The 22,721-nt window shown below is 41.9% G+C and overlaps 1 protein-coding gene and 1 non-coding gene across 2 annotated transcripts in view; one reads left to right on the top strand and one right to left on the bottom strand.

Annotated features, from left to right (window-relative positions):
• Positions 1-5,691, top strand: part of LOC149431470 (poly [ADP-ribose] polymerase 1) — a gene marked incomplete at its 5' end in the record, with an annotated part of 55,998 nt that extends 50,307 nt beyond the window's left edge. Inside the window, 2 exons of the mRNA XM_089665575.1 lie at positions 855-969; positions 3,422-5,691. Coding sequence (XP_089521701.1) covers positions 855-969; positions 3,422-3,506 — 200 coding nt within the window. The remainder of the gene's footprint in view (positions 1-854; positions 970-3,421) is intronic.
• A 2,263-nt stretch (positions 5,692-7,954) lies between these two features.
• Positions 7,955-8,056, bottom strand: LOC149431469 (U6 spliceosomal RNA). The gene has a single exon (XR_016309263.1). It is a non-coding gene; the product is annotated as a U6 spliceosomal RNA (small nuclear RNA).
• Between the last annotated feature and the right edge of the window lie 14,665 nt (positions 8,057-22,721).

The raw sequence follows: 22,721 nt of genomic DNA, 5'->3' as shown, positions 1-22,721 counted from the left end.
TTTGTAAAAATGTGTTACATTAGTCAATGGCAACACATGAAAATACACTAAAAACATGTTTTCTGAATCCTACATCAGAGGACACAGGGAACCTAATATTCTTGACAACTTGGATTATGCTGCCACCTTCAGATGAATGGACACTGGCCAAAACAAAATAGGGGGGTGGGATCTGAAATCCCTCTTTGAGGTAGGGAAGACACCCTGCAATTGCTCCCCAAAGGGTCAGACTAGTTTTGAATCCCTTCCCTTATTTAGTATTTCCACTGTTTCAGGGGTAGAATCCTTTCACCGCCTATGAGGTTCTTATTGGCTTGGAACTCCTGGGAAGAAACTGTGCTTTTTTTTAAGGAATTCCTTAGGAAGAGGTGGAAGCTGTGAAAGCTGAACTCCAAGCAGAAATGGCATGATATATGTATACAGGTGTTTCCATGCCTTTAAATAACTTGTTGGTGTTAGTGTCCAGTGTCTATTCATGTGAAGGTGACAGCATTAATCTAAATAGTCATGACTGTATGAGTATAAAGTTTCCCAGTGTCCAGTGATGTACTCCAAGAAAAGGATTTTACAGGTAAACCAAAAAGTCGAATTTAATTAATGCATTTTTCAAGCCACGTGTCCTTATTTAAAAAAACAGAGACAACCCAGGAAATGGTAAAGAAATGAAGAGGAAGAAGACACATGTAATACACACAGAAAATGTATCCTACATTCCGTTGCATGTTAGCACGACTAATTATAGGCTTTGAGAGAAATCAGGTGAACGTTTTCTAATGCGATGGTGTGAACAGGGCCATAAATTGTACTGGAATAAAACTTTAGCTAATGTGTTTGCTTTTTCTTCTGTTATGTAGGCTTGGGCAGAACTGCACCTGATCCTTCTGCTACTGTACAGCTTGATGGAGTTGACGTTCCTCTGGGGAAAGGGATGTCTACCAACATTAGTGACACCAGTCTACTGTACAATGAGTATCCTTTCTCACTGCTGGTACATGGTTTATTGCACCAATTGTGTGCATGTTGACAAATCTACATGTATGGGACGTTAAGTGATGATCTGCTTGCTATGTATTTAATTTATAATAAGCAAACTTTTAAAGCTAAAGTTTAGTGAAAAAAGTTTTTGCTCCTATTGCTACAGTCAGGTCGCTTACCTGTAGTGAAGTATGTACCTTATCTGTCAGGCAGTTGGATCCTGTAGAAATACTCTGTGCAGTGATGACAGGTCCTCTTCCTGCTGCTGGACTTCAATCATTTCCAAAGAAGTGAATTAGCTCTGAGTTGTCTTTGAGCTGCAGTGAAAAGAATACAACAGCGGCCCACCTCCTTCTTTCTTCATTGAGAAAAACTTGTGCATTGATTACATTGCATGTAGCTTGTAGTGAATGAAGAAGAGCCCAATGAATGAGTAGATTATCTCCCCCATTCACAAATTGCATTACATGCAGTGTAATCTATGCACTTGCTTTTCACAATGGAGGAAGGAGGGGCAGGCTGTTGTCCCAAGATTCTCTTCCCTACAGCTCATAGAAGACTCAGTGCTATTAAAGCAACCTATAGATGAGTCTTTTGTTTTTTTAATCAGCAGCTTGAACTAAAAAAAATGACCTAATTCTCCGATCCACACATTTTAAAGTGCACAGGGGAAACTTCTCCACTGAGCTATTGTATTCTGACAGCAGGGATAGTTCCTCATCATCAGAATACACTGATCAGCATTGTAGGCCATAGCCTGCAGCGCTGATCGAGGGAGGATGTTTCAACGCGCACACCTTTTTTTTTTTTTTTTTTTTTTTTTCTGTTTGTAATTTCCATGCACACTTCTGGGCTTCCTTTGCACCCTGCAGAAGTGCTAGACAGTCTACAGAGCTGCTAAGAGAGGAGCTGCTTTCTGCATTAACATACTGTGAGTATAAAAAGAAATTGCGACACCCACAGCAAAATGAGGAAGGCGGTAAATGGACCCAGCTGCAGTCAAGAAACCACCTCAGGGGATCATTGTATATTTGCTTAATGTCCAAGATTATAGGAGAAGTATGACCAAAGCATTTTTCACAGGAGTGCACTTATTTCTGGACTCTTGTGACCCAGATTCAGTTGATGGCGAGATAAAGCCTACTCTCAACTAACGTTACAGAGCTGGTCTGGGCTCTGCAGGGATCCTGACAATAATGTCGGGATCCACCACACATACCTGACAAGCATCTGACTTAGCCTCTCAGCACACCAAGGAGAGCTTTGGCCAGCTGCTCCTGGCACTTCAGTGAGCACTGTGCTCACAAGTGAGTGTCACTGCTGTCTGCTCAGAACCGACAGAGAACTGAGCAATCAGTGGTCATGTGATCACTCAGATCTTGTTCTTGGAGCAAGCTGCAGCATCACGACCAATGCTAAATATTCTGCACTTCTTTCAATCCTGGCACTTCCTTAAAAATAGTTCAAGGTTCTCCAGTAAGGGTAAAATCCACTCGCTGTATAAGGTTTTAGATACAGCAATAACAAAGACTAAACTTAATTTAGGATTACTTGGTCACTGTATGAAATTCTTGTACTGCGAGCACACTGATGTGGTGACATAAGTGTCTAGAACAGCCTGGGCTCAAAGAAAATGAACTGAATGGCACTGGCTGTCATTAAGTCTGTTAAAGGGCAAGTGGTGGTGGAGCAGGGCCTCTGAGGGAGACAGCTCTGGAGATAAGCACTACATGTCTTATTTTTAAAAGGAGTGAATAATCATTCCTACCCACAACCCTTTAGATTGAAAACATGTAAAATCCCTGTGACGGACCGCCTGGGTGCTTCCATCTGCGTCCTCACCGCTGGAACACAGGAACAATGTATTCTAGCTGGGCATTGCACCCAAGAACTAGACTACACTAGCTTAGGCCCAACTGGAATTCTTTACTGTCAATTCACACAGAATTTATACCACACAGGTTCAGGTAAGAGCTTGATCACCTGATCCTAAACACTGCAAACTGTAAACAGTAATATCAGTACAACTAATTAACAGCAGCTAACCATAACCTCATTAAACAGTGATCTAATTACCAGTAAGCTAATCAACAGCCAGACACCCATTCAGGAAGCTCATCAGAGACAGTCTGGCAACCCTGAATACACAAAGTACATTACACATGCTGTCTTTCAGGTGTTTGGCTTTCCTTGTGTAATCTGTCCACTAGAAAAGTTGTCCTAAAACAAAACTCAATATTCCTGCAGTCTGAAAAAGTGGAATTAATTTATCTTCATAGATTTCTTGAGGGAGATTGTTGAGGTTTCAGCTGGACATATTAAAGCCTGCATGAGATGTCAGTGACTGAGTTTGCAATATACAGTACTTTAATAATTGCTAGCATGATATGGGTTGAGGAGGAGTTTTGCTACCAGAACGCATTTGTACCTTAACTTGCCTTTTCAGATATATTGTGTATGACATTGCCCAGGTGAACCTGAAGTACCTCCTGAAGCTACAGTTCAATTACAAAGGCGGACTCATGTGGTGATTGCTTTGCCTTGTGTACAACAGTTCATATTCTAGATCCTCGATAGGCAATCCGTAGACCTTCAGTATCTGTGGAACCACAAGTCCCATCATTCTGTGCTATTCAAAGGGTATATTAGGTCAGCTGCTGAGCTGTCAAGGTCTGCTGGGACATATATATCAACAGCAGCTGAAGATGTAACAGCTGCTCACCACCTCTGTAGATATGAAAACCATAGAACTGACAAAACCTTTTCCTGACACACAGTATAAAGACTGCTTAATCCCTCCACTCACCACAGGGAGGCAGTACTAATATGCACTATGGCTAACCTTGCCTTCCTTCCTTTATTGGCAGCAAACAGCTGTACAAGAATGCAAAATGTTGTATGCTACTGACATTGAGTTTCCTCAAATTAACTGGCAGCCAGGCCCATTTCAAGCTACAGCAAACTGTATGCTAAATACTTCCAATGTTTGCAGAATCCTGATTCTTTACTATGTGCGCCAGTCAAAAATACTCCGAAAGATAAAAGTACGGCATGTTTTGGCTTTCCTAATAGTGTTTTCTGGGACAGTTATATTGCCCCCATTTAGTTATATTAGAGATCCAGGCAAACCGCATACACTTTTAAAATACATATATCTCTGATTGAGTCTGCTCAGCCAGTTTTGTTGTTTGCCTTCACCTGCCATTCAGCCAGGAAGGAGACCGCAAATTAGAAATGTGAGAATTGCAAATCAACATGCAGGCTGGACGTAGAGAGGTGATTCTGGAAAACGCAAAGCTGAACAAGGAGACATGGGTATCACTTGACTGGCAGTACAGAGATATCAAAATCACAAGACTGGTTGAACAGAAGTAATATATCCTGAACGAAGTTTTGTACAGGATGTATTCAAACTTTGTACATTAGCTAGCAGTAGCTAGTCACTATTAACTGGATTCGTTCTGTAGTGTTGAAAGTGTTTTGTAGCTTCTCCAAGCCACTTCAGTTCTAATGAGTGTCAGTAAGTGACCCAAGCATTTATATCCACACAAGTAGCACACTGACACTTTAATCTAATCACCATGAAATGTGTAGATGTTCATTTTCCAAAAACAAGATGGGAGGTGTAGAAATTGTGGAACCAACCTGTTCTAGATACCTAGTCTCATTCTCATTGTTAAGAACTCTGAATGTGTGTTAATTCCTCAGTTTATGTAGCTAAATGTGTTTAAAGTGGTATTAAACCCAAAACCAAAAATGTAATATATTGCAGCTTACCAGTGTTGATAGTTGTGAGACCAGCATTAATTAGGAAATATGCAATTTCCCCATCAACTAATTATCAGATGTGGTGGCTGTATTAGCTTCCTTTAGGCTCCCACCCCTTTCTGTTTTTTTCCTGGCGATATTGCCAGTAACACATCTTCTCTATTAGAGTGCTTCCACTCTGGATGAAGGAGCACAGGGCCATCTTTGGACAGCAGTAGCATTGTCCGTCATGGAGGACGGTAGTGTTAGGTGCACGGATTTAGATTCACTAACAAATTGAAGCCAAACTTCAACAATTTATAAGCAGTTACCCCAATAGAAAAAAAAAACTGTTGGTGTAAGGATTTTACATAAATTAATAAATGCTGATCATTGTAAGCCCCCCTGTCAGTGGTAAATGGTTTGTCTCAACCCTCCAACTGCTACATCTGCAGAACAGCTTGTTCTGTTGAATAAAGAGATCACAAGGTAGAAATGAAACCTTAAAAAGATAAACAAGACACCTATTACATCTAAGAATTGGTAAACTGCAATATAATATTTGCTTTTGGGATTAAGACAACTTTAATTGTGACATTGTGGGTGTAGACCGGTAAAAACAGTAACTTTCACACATCCCATCCTTTACATGGACAATCAACATTTACACATTCCACGGTGATTGGATTAAAGAATGTAAACCCTCACCTTGTAAAAAATATGTTCAGTTTAAAATAGAAATTAATGACATTTTCTCTTTTGGCTTGGATAAGCTGCAAAATGTCTGTTACAGAACAAGTCTAGATGAATGTGACCAACTACTACTAGCCATACTGACTGAGTACTTTCACAGATGTTTTGTATGTAGTTGTTTGCTGGGAGTTTCAATTTAAAATTGTTTGCCTTTTTCAGATGCAATCTTTTGTTTATTTTCAGATAAAAAAAAATAAAACAAATTTATCTGTTAAACTTTTGTATATATCGATCCTTTTTTTCTTTTTATTTTATTCAGCACGTATCAAAAATAAAGGTGCTGAAAAAGCTGCTGGCACATACTTTCCAAGTGGTTCTAAACACTGGTACCCACAGATGCATGGCACACTATGTTCAAAGATCACCCGACCTTATGGGATTGATTTACTGAAACTGGAGAGTGCAAAATCTGGTTCTGAACAGAAACCAATCGGCTTCCTTTTTTTTTTTTTTCTTAAATTTAACCAATTCAATACCGGGCAATTTTACACCTTCCTGCCCAGGCCATTTTTCAGGTTTCGGCGCTCTCACACTTTGAATGACAATTGCGCGGTCATACAACATTGTACCCAAACTAAAATTTTATCATTTTATTCACACAACTAGAGCTTTCTTTTGGTGGTAATTAATCATCGCTTGGGTTTTTGTTTTTTGCTAAATTAACAAAAAAAGACCGAAAATTTAAAAACAAAACACGGTTTTCTTTGTTTCTGTTATAAAAGTTCGCAAATCCGTAATGGTTCTTCATAAATTTAGGCCGAGATGTATTCTACATGTCTTTGGTGAAAATAACCCAAACTAGGATGTATTTTTTAGTTTGTAGGAAAGTTATAGAGTTCACAAACTCTGGTATAGGTCTGAATATTGATCAATCCTGAAGTAGTGACAGCCAATCTAATTTCTTGAGGCCCAAGAATGTCAGAACAGTACAGATATTCCCCAAATGACCCCTTTTTGTAAAGTAGACAGTACGACGGATTTCATAAGAGGCATGGCGAGTTTTTTGAAGTTGTATTTTTTTTGTCCGAATTTTTCAGAAAATGAAAAAAATGATTGTCATAATTTTTTTTTTTTTTTTTTTACATACTGTCACCAGTGCAGTACAGCGTCATCCTATAACTGGCATAGCGGTGATCAGGGACACTGACTGGTGACAGTATGGAAAAAAAAAAATATATATATCATTTTTTTTACTTTTTTTTTATTATTATTCATTTTTTATTACATTTTTTTTCTTTTTCTTCAAGATTTTCTTTTCATATTTCCCTAGGACCAAAGTAGTACAATGTTACCACAGTAACATTGTACTACTTTGGGGAAGTGATCAGTATTTTTTTTTCTTTTCTTACACAATTTGCTTATAGCAAAGACTTCCTTTGCTATAAGCAAGCATTTACCTGAATGACATCGATTCATTCAGGGGTTTGTTTTTTTTTTTTTTTTTTTTTGTGCTCAGCTGTGATCTGGCCACGGCTCATCACATGACATGTGCATGTGATCGCTGTGACGATTCACAGCTAGACACTAGTAGACAATGGATGGCATGCATGAAGCCATCCATGGTGTACAACTGTCATGTGACCTGCTGTGATTGGTCACAGCAGGTCACATGGTACCAGCAACGGGGCCGGTACTCAGATCTGTCATCGGCCGTGTCCGAGGTACATTGGTTTTGTTTTTTTGCTATATTATTTTCAACTCACTTTGATTGATTTACGTATCTCTGTGGTTTTAAAATCGATCTATTCACCTAGGGAAGCCTATTGAAATGAGTGGTCTGTCCTATAGGTGCGCTATGAGAACGCACACGCTGGCATGCCCCTTACACCCCGGTCACGTCAGGTGCAACTTGGCCTGCGACTTGCAAAACTGTAGGCCAAGTCGCACCCTATTGTCCGCTATTAGAGCGGTCGTATCGGTGTGGTTCCGGCTTTGTCGGAGCCGCGCCGACTTCTAAAGTAGTGCACGCAGCAGAGCTTTTGGTGCGATTTGCATAGGCATTGGTGTCAGCGGGTCACCCGATTTTGAAATTGGTTTTGATGTGAGCGGGGGCTCAGGGTGTAAGAGAGCACTTATGGCATTTGCTGCCTTTTTGTTTTCCCGAATGAAGGGGCTCGGGGGAGGGGCGCACTTTGGCATCCTCATCTTGAGTGCCGGGGGAGCTTTCCCAGAGCTGGCCGTATAGAAAGGCATTGGGAAAGAAAGGGGAGCCAATAGAAGGAGTGAGAGAATGGAGCGCCCCCATAGACTAACGGGGCAGTGGGATGCCCATAGGCGTGCTGCTCTTCTTCAGAGAAGGTTGGTGGGAGAAGCTGCTAGGGCATGTGCAGCTTTCAGTTGCGCTCTAACCGTAAGCTGCAGCTTGTAATTTTTATTTTTTAAAATAGTTGATGCTAAGAGTAAAAAAAAAAAAAAGAAACAAACAAATAAAGAAAGGAATAAATCCAAAGCATTGAATTGAAGGAAGGTTGTTTGACGAAAAAATTTGGTACCGCTTCATGTGCTAGCATGTCAACCTTACGCAGGGGCTGGCTAATTTTCTCGGTATCGTTCCACGATTGTAATCCTGCCCACCTGCCGGTTGCTGGGAGTTTCACTTTAAAATTGTTTGCCTTTTTCAGATGCAATCTTTTGTTTATTTTCAGATAAAAAAAAATAAAACAAATTTATCTGTTAAACTTTTGTATATATCGATCCTTTTTTTCTTTTTTTTTTATTCAGCACGTATCAAAAATAAAGGTGCTGAAAAAGCTGCTGGCACATACTTTCCAAGTGGTTCTAAACACTGGTACCCACAGATGCATGGCACATTATGTTCAAAGATCACCCGACCTTATGGGTTTGATTTACTGAAACTGGAGAGTGCAAAATCTGGTTCTGAACAGAAACCAATCGGCTTCCTTTTTTTTTTTTTCTTTTCAAATTTAACCAATTCAATACCGGGCAATTTTACACCTTCCTGCCCAGGCCATTTTTCAGGTTTCAGCGCTCTCACACTTTGAATGACAATTGCGCGGTCATACAACATTGTACCCAAACTAAAATTTTATCATTTTATTCACACAACTAGAGCTTTCTTTTGGTGGTAATTAATCATCGCTTGGGTTTTTATTTTTTGCTAAATTAACAAAAAAAAGACCAAAAAATGACCCCTTTTTGCAAAGTAGACAGTCCGACGTACTTCATAAGAGGCATGGCGAGTTTTTTTAAGTTGTGTTTTTTTTTGTCAAAATTTTTTGGAAAATGAAAAAAAAAAATATTTTTTTTACATACTGTCACCAGTGCAGTACAGCATCATCATATAACTGGCATGGCAGTGATCAGGGACACTGACCGGTGACAGTGTGAAAAAAAAAAAAAAAATATATATATATATATATATATATATATATATATATATATATATATTTTTTTTTATTATTTTAAATTTTTTATTACTTTTTTTTTTTTCATATTTCACTATGTCCAAAGTAATACAATCTTACCATAGTAACATTGTACTACTTTGGGGAAGTGATCAGTATTTTTTTTTTACACAATTTGCTTATAGCAAAGAATTATTTTGCTATAAGCAAGCATTTAGCTGAATGACATTGATTCATTCAGGGGTTTTTTTTTTTTTTTGTGCTTAGCTCTGATTTGGCCACAGCGAATCACATGACGTGCATGTGATTAGCTTTGACCATTCACAGCTAGACACTAGTATACAATGGATGGCATGAATGAAGCCATCCATTGTCTACAACTGTCATGTGACCTGCTGTGACTGGTCACATGGTACCGGCAACAGGGGCCAGTACTCAGATCTGTCATCGGCCGTGTCCGAGGTACACAGCCGGTGACAGATCACGCCGCTGTGCGGCTCTGCAAGCGCGCGAACTGCGCATGTGCGGGAGGATGCCATATGGCGGCCTCCCGGAAAGCTAGTACATTTTTCAGGACGCTATACGGCTATTGGCTGGGCGTCAAATGGTTAATTAAGGTAAAGTTAGAAGCTGATTGGTTAGCTTGCACAGCTACACCAGATTTTGCACTCTCCACTTTTAGTAAATCTATCCCTATGATACAAGACATAACTTTGTAGTAAGTTTGTCTTATTGCTTCTGTTTAGCATTGCTTTGCGACAAAATTCAGCAGTGGGGTGGAGGGGGTTAGGGGGTGCCTTCGGGTCTTCTATTATGAATGCCTTGCCTGCTACATTCAATGTATATTTGAGTACCATTCTAAACAAATGGCACTTCAGTGCACCACATAAAGGGACACGCATTGCTTACATTTTTTTTTTTTTTTTTTAAATACATCTTTATTAGAACGCTTTCCAGTCATCACAAAATATAGCTTAGTGTCATTTACAGATATAAAACAAAACACATGGTTTTAAGGTTTCAGATTCAACCTTAAAGCAAAGTTCCGCTTTAAGGACTGGCCCCCCTGCTTCCCATTAAGGATTGGCACCTTGGGGGAGTGGGTACCCAAAATTGACAGGTACCCGCTCCCACTTCCGCTGCGATCGCCTAGGCCGGGTGTCGGCAACCCGCGGCTCCAGAGCCGCATGCGGCTCTTTTTCACCTTGGCTGCGGCTCCGGAGCACACTGCCCACCAGGTGACAGGCAATAGGGCAGCAATGGGCAAACTACGGCCCGGCGGACCTTTTAATCCGGCCCGCGGAGCTAGGCTCCCGCTAGGCTCCTCTCACAGTCCGTCCTGAAGACCGGTGTAGCATGAAAATCTGTCTCCTATGAGGATCTGTCCCCCTCGACGTATCTGCGCATGTGCCGGAGATCGCCGATCGGCTGCTAATGCCTGAAACTGGCACATGCGCAGATACGTCGAGGGGGACAGATCCTCATAGGAGATAGATTTTCATGCTACACCGGAACGGCGCGGGAACACGGCGAGAGGAACGCGCAGTGCAAAGGTAAGTGAATTGACACAGGGGGGACTTGGGGACTTAATATGGGGGATGAATTACTATATGGGGGATGAATTACTATGGGGGATGAATTACTATATGGGGGATGTATTTTCAGTTTTAAAAATGTGGCTCTCAAAATAAATTTCAATCGTGGTTTTGGCGAGATTTGGCTCAGTTGAAAAAAAAGGTTGCCCACCACTGGCCTAGGCGATTGGAAACTGAAATTGTCCTCCTCCCCTCCCTCCTGGTAGTCTTCTGAGACAGGTGACGGGCCCCAGAAGACTACAGCACCATTCACAAAGCACAACACTGCGTGGGCATTGGGCACCCGACTGAAGCCGCAATCTGTCACAGCCAGGTCCCCACACTGAGGATGCTGGCACCGAGAACAGAGGGCGGCCAGTGAAACTGGCTGCGTGGTGGACACCACAGGACCGAGGGACAGGTAATTGGCTGTTTTTTTAAAAGTCAGCAGCTACAGATTTTTTTTTTTCTCATTCTTATTTTCACTGGAACACTGGAGCTTTAGAGGTCTTGTCTCATATGTATTCGGATGTGATGGGCAATAACACATACCATGCATAGTATAGGTTACAACTGCTTATTTGGAGAAGTAATTTAATCACAGTATATTCAGTAGTGTGCAAAAGTTTTAGGAAGGTGTGATGAAATGCTGCAGAGTAAGAATGCTTAAAAAAAAAAAAAAAAAAAAATATATATATATATATATATATATATATATATATATATATATATCTATTATATAAATATACATTTTTACCAAGAAGGCAAAATGTTTTTATTGAATTAAAATGGGAGATTACATTATAATGCATTGAGGCGTACAAAAATTTTACATTTTGAAATTACAACCAAACGAAAAACAAGTAACTCCTTGGTGACAATATACATACAGTGCTGATTGTAGCACAGCAGTGGAAACCCACAAAAAAGATTAATTTGCTGGCGACAAAGACTAATCAGCACATCCCCATAACTAAAATCTATGCCTACCCTGGCCCAATGAAGATGCATTGTGCAGGAGAAATACAGACATCTGTATGGATGATGACAAAAAGCAACCCAATATGTAAAGCTAAACCTTCACTATTTAAGTACAGATTGCAGCCAACAATCCCACAATTTCTTTAAAGGGAGAGTATTATTATTGTCGGCCATCCTCAAAAATGGAAGATGCGTCTGCATCCAGTGGCAGGCTACCAATTTACTGCCACTAAATGTTTCATGTAAAACCGTAGTCAAGTATTTGTCAGCATCTGGATCAGGGAAAATTCCCAATAAACAGGATTTAGGATCCAGAGACACGGGATCCCATGAGATCATGTATGAACTACATTACCTGGATTCAAAACCTACTTACCCGCGGGCAGTGCCAGAGCAGATGTGCAAATGTGCCCAGGGATATATGACATTTAGGGCAATACAAATTTCTGTCACTTCTAAATCATGCAAGGTGAGCTGCTGATAAAGATGTATGTATGATATAGAGTTGGGTAAGGCGATCAGATCTATTAGGTGAGACCTTCTTGCAGGAGTCTAGTACTGCCTCCTATTCCTCATCCTCAATGACCCCATGTCAGTCTCCCATTTGGGTTTAAAAGGATAGGCCAAATCAGAGGCCACTGGGGTGAGGAGAAATTCATATAGAATGGAAATCAATTTTTGGGGTTCTTCCCTATACACCACATCCAGTATAGATAATCAGGAAAGGGCTGGGAAATTGTCAGTAAATTGAATTGTTAAAGCATGCCGTACCTGGAGGTACCATGAAAATGCGAAGCATGTACCTTAGGGTTGGATAGGTCCAAGACACGTTTATACTAAAAGGCCATCCCTTTATTAGCGGATTGTATAGCAGGTCCCCAAACTCCCCTGATAATATTACAGAATGGGTGTGCCCTTGTTGGAATTTCAGGGTCAGAGACTAGAGTAGTAAATCTTTTTCTGTCAGTTTTATCAATGTGAAAGAGATGGGAAAGGTGGGGCTGCTGAATAATATAATCCAAGGTCCGGTAAGGCTGTACCTCCCAGGGAGGTTGGATTCTAAGTATATGCATTGCCAACTTGTGGCGACCGCCACCCCAGATAAAGGATTTCAGAATCGTATCCATAGTGTTGAAGTATCTGGGATATAAACTGGGGAATGCGATAGTACATAGAGGATTTTGAGCAACAGAACCATCTTTAATAATCCAATTCTACCCATAACTCCTAATAGCAGTCTAGCCCAAATTTGGGATTTGGCCTTAAGAACAGAAAATAGGGGCTCCACATTCAGGGCAATGTAATCGGCAGGTGACCTAGACACCTGTATTACTAGATATTTGATCATATTAACCTGCTGTAGTGGCAAGGAGGCCTGATCAACTGAGGGGGAGGCTACAAGGAGAATTTGATATTTGTTCCAGTTCATTTTTAAACCGGAAATGTTTCCAAATTGTTCTATAAGATCTAGGGTCTGCAAAAATATATATTTTATATGTATATTTTTATTGTTTATTGCAAACTGAGCATACAGAAAAAAATCTAAAACAAATATTTGGTGTAATGACTCTTTGGCTTCAAACCATCATCAAATGTTAAATTTGTACACTTGCACAAAGTCAGGGATTTTGTGGGATTAGTTGGATATGATTAATCAATTATACCAAGCAGGTGCTAAAGATCATCAATTTCATATGTAGGTTGAAACACAAACAGTTTTAAGAAGGCTTAAAACTGGGTGAGGCACAGCCAAACTCAGCTACTAAGGTGAGGTTGTAGAAGACAGTTTCAGATGACAGGTCATAAACCATGGTAAGACTGAGCACTGCAAAAAGACAAGGCAGTTATGCTGCATCAGCAAAGTCACTTCCAGGCAAAGTTTCCAAAGCAGACTTGGGGTTTCAAGATGTGCTGTTCAAGCTCTTTTGAAGAAGCACAAAGCAATGGGTAACATTGAGGATCGTAGAATCAGTGGTAGATCAAGGAAACTTAATGCAGCAGATGAGACACATCATGCTTGTACTTCCCTGCAACATCGGAAGATGTCCAGTAGTGCCATCGGCACAGAACTGGTAGAAAGCATTGGGACCCAGGTACACCCATCTATTGTCCAGAGAAGTCTGGCTAGAAATGGTCGTCTTGGAATAATTGCAGGCAAAAAGCCATAGTTCTGATGTAGAAACAAGGCTAAGCAACTCAAATATGCAAGAAAATGGCACTCTGGACTGATGATTCAAAATTTGAAATATTTGGCTGTAGCAGGAAGCAGTTTAGTTGCTGAAGGGCTGGAGAGAGGTACAGTAATGAGTGTCTGCAGGTAACAGTGAAGCATGATGGAGGTTCCTTACAAATATGGGACTGCATTTCTGCAAATTGATTTGGAGATTTGGTCAGCATCAATTGTGTCCTCAAAGCTGAGAAATACAGCCAGATACTTATCCATCATGCCATACCATCAGGGAGGCGTGTGATTGGCCCCAAATTTATTTTGCTGCATGACAACAACCCCAAACATACAGCCAATGTCATTAAGAACTGTCCAGCGTAAAGAATGGAAGTGATGGTTTTGCCCCACCCAGAGCTCTGATCTCCACATTACTGACTTCGTCTGAGATTACACGAAGAGACCAAAGGATCTGAGACAGCCTACATCCACAGAAGATCCGTGATTGGTTCTCCAAGATGTTTAGAATGACCTACCTGCTAAGTTCCTTCAAAAACTGTGCAAGTGTACCTAGAAGAATTGATGCTGTTTTGAAGGCAAAGGGTGGTCACACCAAATATTTATTTGATTTGGATTTCTCTTCTGTTCATTTTACTTTCCATTTTGTTAATTGATAAAAATAAACTATTAACACTTCTATTTCTGAAAGCATTCATAATTTACAGCATTTTTTCACACCTGCCTAAAACCTTTGCACAGTAGTTTATACACTGCTCAAAAAAAATAAAGGAACACTTTTTAATCAGAGTATAGCATCAAGTCCATTCAACGCCTGAGATATTGATCTGGTTAGTTAAGTAGCAGATGCGGTTGTTAATCAGTTTCAGCTGCTTTGGTGCACTAGATGGTAGATGGGCAACAATGAGTTGACCACCAAAACAACAATGATCTTACAGGTGGAGGCCACTTACTTTTTTTTTCCCTACTCCATCTTTTCTGTTTTCCCCTAGTTTTTGGTTTTGGCTAGGGTCAGGGTCACTACTGGTAGCATGAGGCAATACCTGGACCCTACGGAGTTTGCACAGGCAATCCAACTCCTCCAGGATGGCACATCAATACATGCCATTTGCAGAAGGTGTGCTGTGTCTCCCAGCACAGTCTCAAGAGCATGGAGGAGATTCCAGGAGACAGGCAGTTACTCTAGGAGAGATGGATAGGGCCGTAGAAGGTCCTTCACCCATCAGCAGGACTGGTATCTGCTCCTTTGTGCAAGGAGGAACAGGATGAGTACTGCCAGAGCCCTACAAATTTATCTCCAGCAAGCCACTGGTGTGAATATCTCTGACCAAACAGACTTCATGAGGGTTGTCTGAGGTCCAATAGTGGGCCCTGTGCTCACTGCCCAGTACCATAGAGCTCAATTGGCATTTGCCATTGAACACTGGAATTGGCAGGTCCGCCACTGGCACCCTGTGCTTTTCACATATGAGAGCAGGTTCATCCTGAGCACGTGTGATAGACGTGAAAGGTCTGGAGAACCCGTGGAGAACATTATGCTGCCTGTAACATCGTTCAGCATGCCCATTTTGATGGTGGGTCAGTGATGGTCTGGGGAGGCATATCCTTGGAGGGATGCACAGACCTCTACAGGCTGGACAATGGCACCCTGACTGCCATTAGGTATCGGGATGAAATCCTTGGACCCATTGTCTGACCCTACACTGGTGCAGTGGGTGGTCCTGGTGCATGACAATGCCCACCCTTATGTGGCGAGAGTATGCAGGCAGTTCCTGGAGGATGGAGAAATTGCTACCATTGAATGGCCCCCGCGCTCTCCTGACTTAAATCCAATAGAGCACCTATGGGATATCATTTTTCAGTCCATCCAACGCCACCTGGTTGCACCTCAGACTGTCTAGGACCTCAGTGATGCCCTGGTCCAGATCTGGGAGGAAATACCCCAGGACACCGTCTGTCGTCTTATTAGGAGCATGCCCTGACATTGTCAGGCATGCATACAAGCACGCGGGGGCCCATGCAAACTACTGGGTACCATTTTGAGTTGCTGCAATGAAATTTCAGCAAAATGGACTAGCCTGCTGCATCATTTTTTCACTTTGATTTTTTGGGTGTCTTTGAATTCAGTCCTCTGTAGGTAGGTAATTTTTATTTCCATGGGGCATCCTTACATTCCTAACACATTACCTAGTCCATATCAGTATAGATTTCCAGCATGATATTTTTCCCCATTGAGCAGTGTATTATGTATATAAAGATTCAACAATATACTCCTGGTAACATGCCTTGGAGATAAATGTCCTGTAGATATGAGCAAATGCCAACAACAGGGTGGACAAGCAAACATGGTCTTCACACTATGTGTAGAAAGGTAAGGGGAAGGGTTGGGAATGGTAAAGAATTTGGATAGAGCTTGACAGTTAGCCTGGGTCAGTTTCTGAATTGGAATCTCAGTATATGTTCTAAAGAGAGGCTTCTAGGCGGACTCCAGATTCTCCCAACCTTTCAATGGTAGTGAGAGTGTTATTTAGTCTTGCTGTGAGAGCGTCCATAAGTTTAACCTCTCAAATGCAGGAGTATAAATTGGGCATGGTCGGTCTGAGTGGTCACCTAATGTGAAGCAATTAGACTATTGCTTAAAGAGTAACTCCACATTTGTGTAGAAAAAAAATCCCATCTGGGTGATCTACACTGCAAAGATATTAACAAATTTTGTTGCAGATTCCTACTTGTTTCTACTCTGAAGGAAAAAAAAATATCTTCGTGTAAGTTGATGTTCAAAGTGAATATGAATGAAAGGGTTTTCTTTTTAATTATTAATCAGCACTTGCAAAGTTCTGGTGAGGGAAATGCAGGGTCTGAATTCCTTTAGAAGGGATATCTGACCAAAATGGTATTTTTGTTGCAGGGGATGGCTACAACCTGACTTGTATCTTAGTGCAGACTTCTGAGAAAATCAGTGAGCCAATCACAGAAGCAGGAAATCATATTTCTGAGGGCATTCTGTACACCAGCTGTGTTCAGAACATCTCCAGGTTACCATATTGTACTGATTTTTTTTTTTATTATTACAGAGCTGCAAATTGAAAAAAGAGAAAATTTTAGTAACGGTTCAGTGCAGCTAGACTATTCCAAGCATCAGGCATACTGTACACATCCAGCCACTCTGTATAATTATGGTATCCCTTGGATTTAAACTTACAGGAGAACATAACTTTTCATTTGATCCCAGTGGATAATCCAGGACAGTGAATCTGCTAAAGTGCTTATGTATTAAAGGGCCACTGCGTGGTCCACATCTGTCCGTAATTTTTGTGTACAGAACAAAGTGATTTGCTCAGCTGCAAAAACCTTTTTGTTGGCTTTTGTGCATTGGAGACTAATTTTGCTCTGCATTTTCACATGAGTGATTTAAAAAAACTTGAAAGCAGAACCCTGGAATAAGCTAATACTGTCTAGATGCAAGAGACATTCCTACTTGAGTTTTGGTGCATTTTGTATTTCCACTACACCAGTGCATTTGTCCAATACAAAACCTTGTCTCTGTGCAGGAACTTCCTGTAATAAAGACTGGTCTCTGCTGCTCTCCCTATGTGAAGAGTGACTGGTCGTATATCTGCCCCTCCCTTAATTTTCTGCAGCCAGCCTACATTGGGTGGAACTGCTGGGTCCTTCCCACATCTCTGCTCTCTGCACAGGCTATGTGCAGCACAATGATGATGTCACCTCTTTTATAAGCTAATAAATGTGTTTACAAAGTAATTTGGTGTTCACGAAGCAGACTTTATATCCTTTGTAGCTATCAAGAAATACATTTGCATTCAATTTTTTCCTGGAGCAGTGGGTAAGTTATGGGGTTTTCTTATATAGATCGGTGGCCCATGTGTTAATGCTGCACTAAATATGGCCACACATGCTTAGTTTATGAGCTTAGCTTAGCATCACTTTGGTTCCCTCACACATGCCATGAATGAATGAATCTCCTGCTGAGAGCTCTTGTATTCTGATAGACAGGACCCATGGCTGACAGAAAACCCAATCAGTGACTGCATTTGTTTGGCTAAAGTCACTGTTCAGCTGATATTTGCCCAGCTTTGGCAATCGAGGTTACATGCAGGAGCACAACCCAGAGATGCAAATGATCATGATCCCATGATGGAAAGCACCTTAACAGGGACCTTCATGGCAGGATTACCAGGTATTTTAATAATTGCATTAAAAATAACTATTGGAATTACAATAACTTGTTAGATATGACATTTTAGTGGTTGGGTTTGTGTATATTGTAAGGTACAGTATACATGTTTTACTTTTTCAACATTTTGGATTGGGGAGGAGGACTATGTAGGGATGGTGTGGACATTTCTTAATTACACATTTCAGCACACAGGCTCCATAGTCAAAGGCAGTGAATTATGCACCCACCTTCAGGTGATTGGACACTGGGAAAGAAAACTTTGGACAACCCATATAACTCCTCTCACTCCCAGCAAATCCCCAGATTCTTGCTAGTATCCTTAGGTGAAGGACAATTTCTCTCTTCTAAGAGCTGGTTTCTGGCCTTTTGTTTCCATATTCTACCTGAAAAGGATCTGTCTTCCATCCTGGCTGCCCCTAGGCCACTGTGGCATCCTTCTGTAGCCTCTGTTTTGGTAGACCCCAGGCATGGAGGATGTTGAGCCAGCCTGTAATGTTTCTGTGGGCACCCTTGGTACAGCAGTACTGATATACAGGTCAAGTGCCATGGTTCACCCTTCTGGTGGAGCTCTGTCCCTGAAGATCCCCTCCATGGAGAATGGGAGTATGCCCCGCTGCAGCATGGCGTTAAGAGATCTGGAGTCATGGAGTGGTTCCCACTACAACAACCTCCCTTCCGGAGTAGTTCCTGGGCCCTGGTGTTGTTCACAGAGGAGTGGGCAGCATGAATCCCTAAGTCAGGATCAGTGAAGCATTCCTTTAAACTTGTGTCACAGCCATGGAGTGCCATGCAACAGTTTCTGCAACCCTGCAATATTTTTCTCCATTTTCTAGTATTTTCTTTTACCTACAACAACTATGGCATATGGAAAGGCTTGGGTTGGCTGATGGCTGTGCTGTATGCTATGCCCTACTCCTAGAGCTGGCTTCCTGTTCTCTTCCTCAGCTACAGGTGCCATTTTGAGCACATGCCTTCAGGCAAGCTGTACAGGACATCTTGTCTAGTCTATGACTGACCTACTGGCTTCAAACGTGGGGCAAAGGACAGCTGCACCCCTAAGGAAATCCCCTCACTAAAATGACGCATGTCCTGCACAACAGAAATGAGATTAGGGGCTGGACAGCACATAGTCTGTGAAAGGCAATGATCGAGGAACTCAGGGTTCCCCTGGTACCCCTACCTTGGACACCAGTCTCCACTCTTCAAATCACCTCAGGTATCCCCTATTCCTCCTTTTACTTGAGAGAGCCCAGATCTGGGTATATCTTCCCTAGGAACAGGTACTGACCCTCTGCTCTCGTGTTCTGACTATTATCTCCAAAAAGCTCCCAATCAGTCTGGTTTTGCACAAAACTTCTGGGCCTGATGGTAGCCACCTTAAAGGTGGTAAGGCTCGATTAGTTACACTCCAGTTCCTGCAGATGTGGTTTTTACTGCATAGGTCAGACTACCCAAGTCTCTAGATTTTACCATGACCTTGTCTTCTGAGGCCAGGTTATTTATGATCTGGTGGCTGACCAGCTCCATGCTAGAATCGCAAAAAGTAATTTCTTCAGAAACCTGATGGTTCTCATGACAGATGAGAGCCTTTTGGACTGGGAAGACGTCAGAGATGGTTCAGGAGACTTGGTTGTCAAGAAAGCCCAGACTTCCCATCAACATTCTAGAGCTAAGGACCATTCACCTATTGCTTCAGCTACAGATGGATCGGTTGCAGGAATCACTGACGATGGTGCAGTTGGACAACGCTATAAGCTGTGGCCCAAATGAAGACATGCTTGGTTCTCACCTGGGTCAACAGTCAAGTTACGTTTTTATCGACATTCCACATTCCAAAAGTAAATAATTAGTAGATAAACTTTCTCAGTCCTCAGTGTCTTGGTCCAGCAAAATGGTCTCTCCACTTTGAAGTGTTCCAGGACCTCTGTCATCAGTGGAGCGATGCTGGCCATAGAGCTTCTGGGATCCCAGTTCAATAACAAGGTAAACACGTTCATGGCCAGGTATCCTCAGATCTTTGCAGTGGATGCACTGGTGACCTAGTGGGATCATTTTGGCTGCTCTAAGTTTTTTGGCTTTGGCATAGATTTTCCTTCTGCTGCTTCACATGATGGAGGCAATGGTCATTCTAGTGGCATGGAACTAGCCTAGAAGAACTTTTTGCAATGTCGGACACCTGGTGGACTCTCCATTGGATTTTTTGGACTGTTTGTTTTTTAGGGCTAGGAAGTAATCTTGGAAAGTCTATCATTGCATGTGAAAGGGTTACTTGTGGGGTTACATGTGTGAGGAACTGAAGTTTCATTCTAGATGGTTCTCCATGGGACGTAAAGTTGTGTTCAAAATAATAGCAGTCAGACATCACTAACCTGAACAATCACTGTTTTTGGTAGAAATGATATTTCTACATGGCAAATAATTTTACTAGCAGGTGTAGTAGAGTAATAGAAATCCAACAGACCCAACTGTCATGACATGCATGCTGCTGATTCTGTGTAATTGAATCACTAATTGAAAGGGGCATGTTCAAAATAATAGCAGTGTGGAGTTCTATTAGTGAGGTCATTCATTCTTTGAAAAACAGGTAGCAATTATTGCCCTTATTTAAGGAAGGAAGGCAGCAAATGTTGTACATGCTGGTTACAGTGCATTTCTCTCTGAAATTCTGAGGAAAATGGATCGTTCCAGACATTGTTCAGAACAGCGTACCTTGATTAAAAAGTTGATTGGAGAGGGGAAAACTTATAAAGAAGTGCAGAAAAAGATAGGCTGCTCAGCTAAAATGATTGCAAATGCTTTAAAATGGCAACCAAAACCTGAAAGTCGTGGAAGAAAGCGAAAAACTACCATTCGAATGCATAGAAGAATAGTCAAAATGGCAAGGACTCAGCCAACAATCAGCTCCAGGAAGATCAAAGAAGGTCTAAAGTTACCTGTGAGTACTGTTACAATTAGAAGATGCCTATGTGAAGCCAAGCTATCTGCAAGAAGCCCCCGCAAAGTCCCACTGTTGAAAAAAAAAGAAATGTGCTGAAGAGGTTACAACTTGCCAAAGAGCACATTGACTGGCTTAAAGAGAAATGGCGCAACATTTTGTGGACTGATGAAAGTAAGATTGTTCTTTTTGGGTCTAGTGTCCGGAGACAGTTTGTCAGACGACCCCCAAACACTGAATTCAAGCCACAGTACACTGTGAAGACAGTGAAGCATGGTTGCGCAAGCATCATGATATGGGGATATTTCTCATACTACGGTGTTGGGCCTATTTATCTCATACCAGGGATCATGGATCAGTTTGAATACATCAGAATACTTGAAGAGGTTATGCTGAAGAGGAAATGCCCTTGAAATGGGTGTTCCAACAAGACAACGACCCCAAACACACCAGTAAACGTGCAAAATCTTGGTTCCAGACCAACAAGATTGACGTTATGGAGTGCCCAGCCCAATCCCCGGATCTTAATCCAATAGAAAACTTGTGGGGTGACATCAAAAATGCAGTTTCTGAGGCAAAACCAAGAAATAGAGAAGAACTGTGGAATGTAGTCCAATCATCCTGGGCTGGAATACCTGATCACAGGTGCCAGAAGTTGGTTGACTCCATGCAACACAGATGTACAGCAGTTCTCAGAAACAGTGCTTATACAACTAAATATTCATTAAGTCATTCAAAGGAAAGCAAAATCTTCAAACATTTTTCAGTTTATATAGTGAATGTTTGAGTTTGTAAAGAAGAATACAAACACCGCTATTTTTTGAACAGTCTAATATTCACTTTTCTTCAATTTGTTTTAGTGGAACACAAATTTGATATATTTGTCTTCTTGTTTTGATTTTGAATAGAACGTGTAGTGTTCCCAATGCATTTGTGTGTATGGAAATAAAAGCTATTAGAAGGATTTTACGCTTTATTCACTTTTTTCAACACACTATTATTTTAAACACAACTGTATCTTGTCTTTTCTCAAGGCCAAGGCACTGATCCAGACCAGCCTGGAGTACCCTCAACGGTCAAATTTCAGCCCTGTTTTTCCAGAGACCTCTGGCTGCTCACTTCCTGGTGAAATCCTTTATACGTAGAGTGGATCACATAGTTCTCCCCATTTGTTCTCTGGTATCACTGTGGGATCTTAATCTGGTCTTGTCTTCTCTCCTGAGGCTGTCTTCTCTCCCTGGTGCCGGCATCTTTAGTATGGGCACCTCGGCTGTGACAGCTTACTGCTTCACAGCCGGGTGCCCACGCGAGAAACACTGCACTTTGTGAATGGCCCCGTAGTCTTCTGGGACCTGTCATGTGTCCCAGAAGACTACGGAGAGGGAGGGGGAAAGACCACTTGTGATTTTTTTGTTTTATTTCATTGTGGACTGTGACCAGTTACCAAATCACTTAGGTGACCCTTCCTCTTCGAAATGCTAAGCCCCCCCTGGATTAGATTCACATTGCCTGTCCATGTCCTGGACAGTGTTGTTAGAGTCCCTCCTCCAATCAGAGTGCAGGAAGCCGGGCAGCCCTGCTCAGATCTCCTGTAGAAGTCATCTCAGGTCACCTCCACCAGCTGCCACGTGTCACTGCTAAAAATAGCCCCACACTGGAGGTGTACTGGCAGAAAATAGCCCCAATCTCTGGCAGGTCCCCGGATGTGAGAACTCACCAATCACAGCGGATAATCAGGGATCTGGTTCATGTGTGGTAGGCACCCCTCCCCCGTGTGTCCTCTGCCCTATGTTCGGGAATCTCATGAGACAAATACTTGCTCTGTGTTTTGGACATACAATCAGCCGCTCTGACTGGCTGGAGTTGGGAGCAGCCAGCCAGCGATCTGGCCCTAGTGGAATACATGGAGCGCGCGCCCGCAGGCCTGCGCGCTTCTGTGGATTCCCCGTCTTCATTCTTAAGCTGGGCGCGCGGCCCCAGGAGCGCGCACGCAGCCTGCGCTGTGTTTGTC

This window comes from Staurois parvus, unplaced genomic scaffold (genome assembly GCF_062004578.1).
Source record: "Staurois parvus isolate SC_StPar_1 unplaced genomic scaffold, SC_StPar_1.0 ptg002245l, whole genome shotgun sequence".
Classification (NCBI taxonomy): domain Eukaryota; kingdom Metazoa; phylum Chordata; class Amphibia; order Anura; family Ranidae; genus Staurois; species Staurois parvus.
This window is presented reverse-complemented; position numbering and strand designations above follow the sequence as displayed.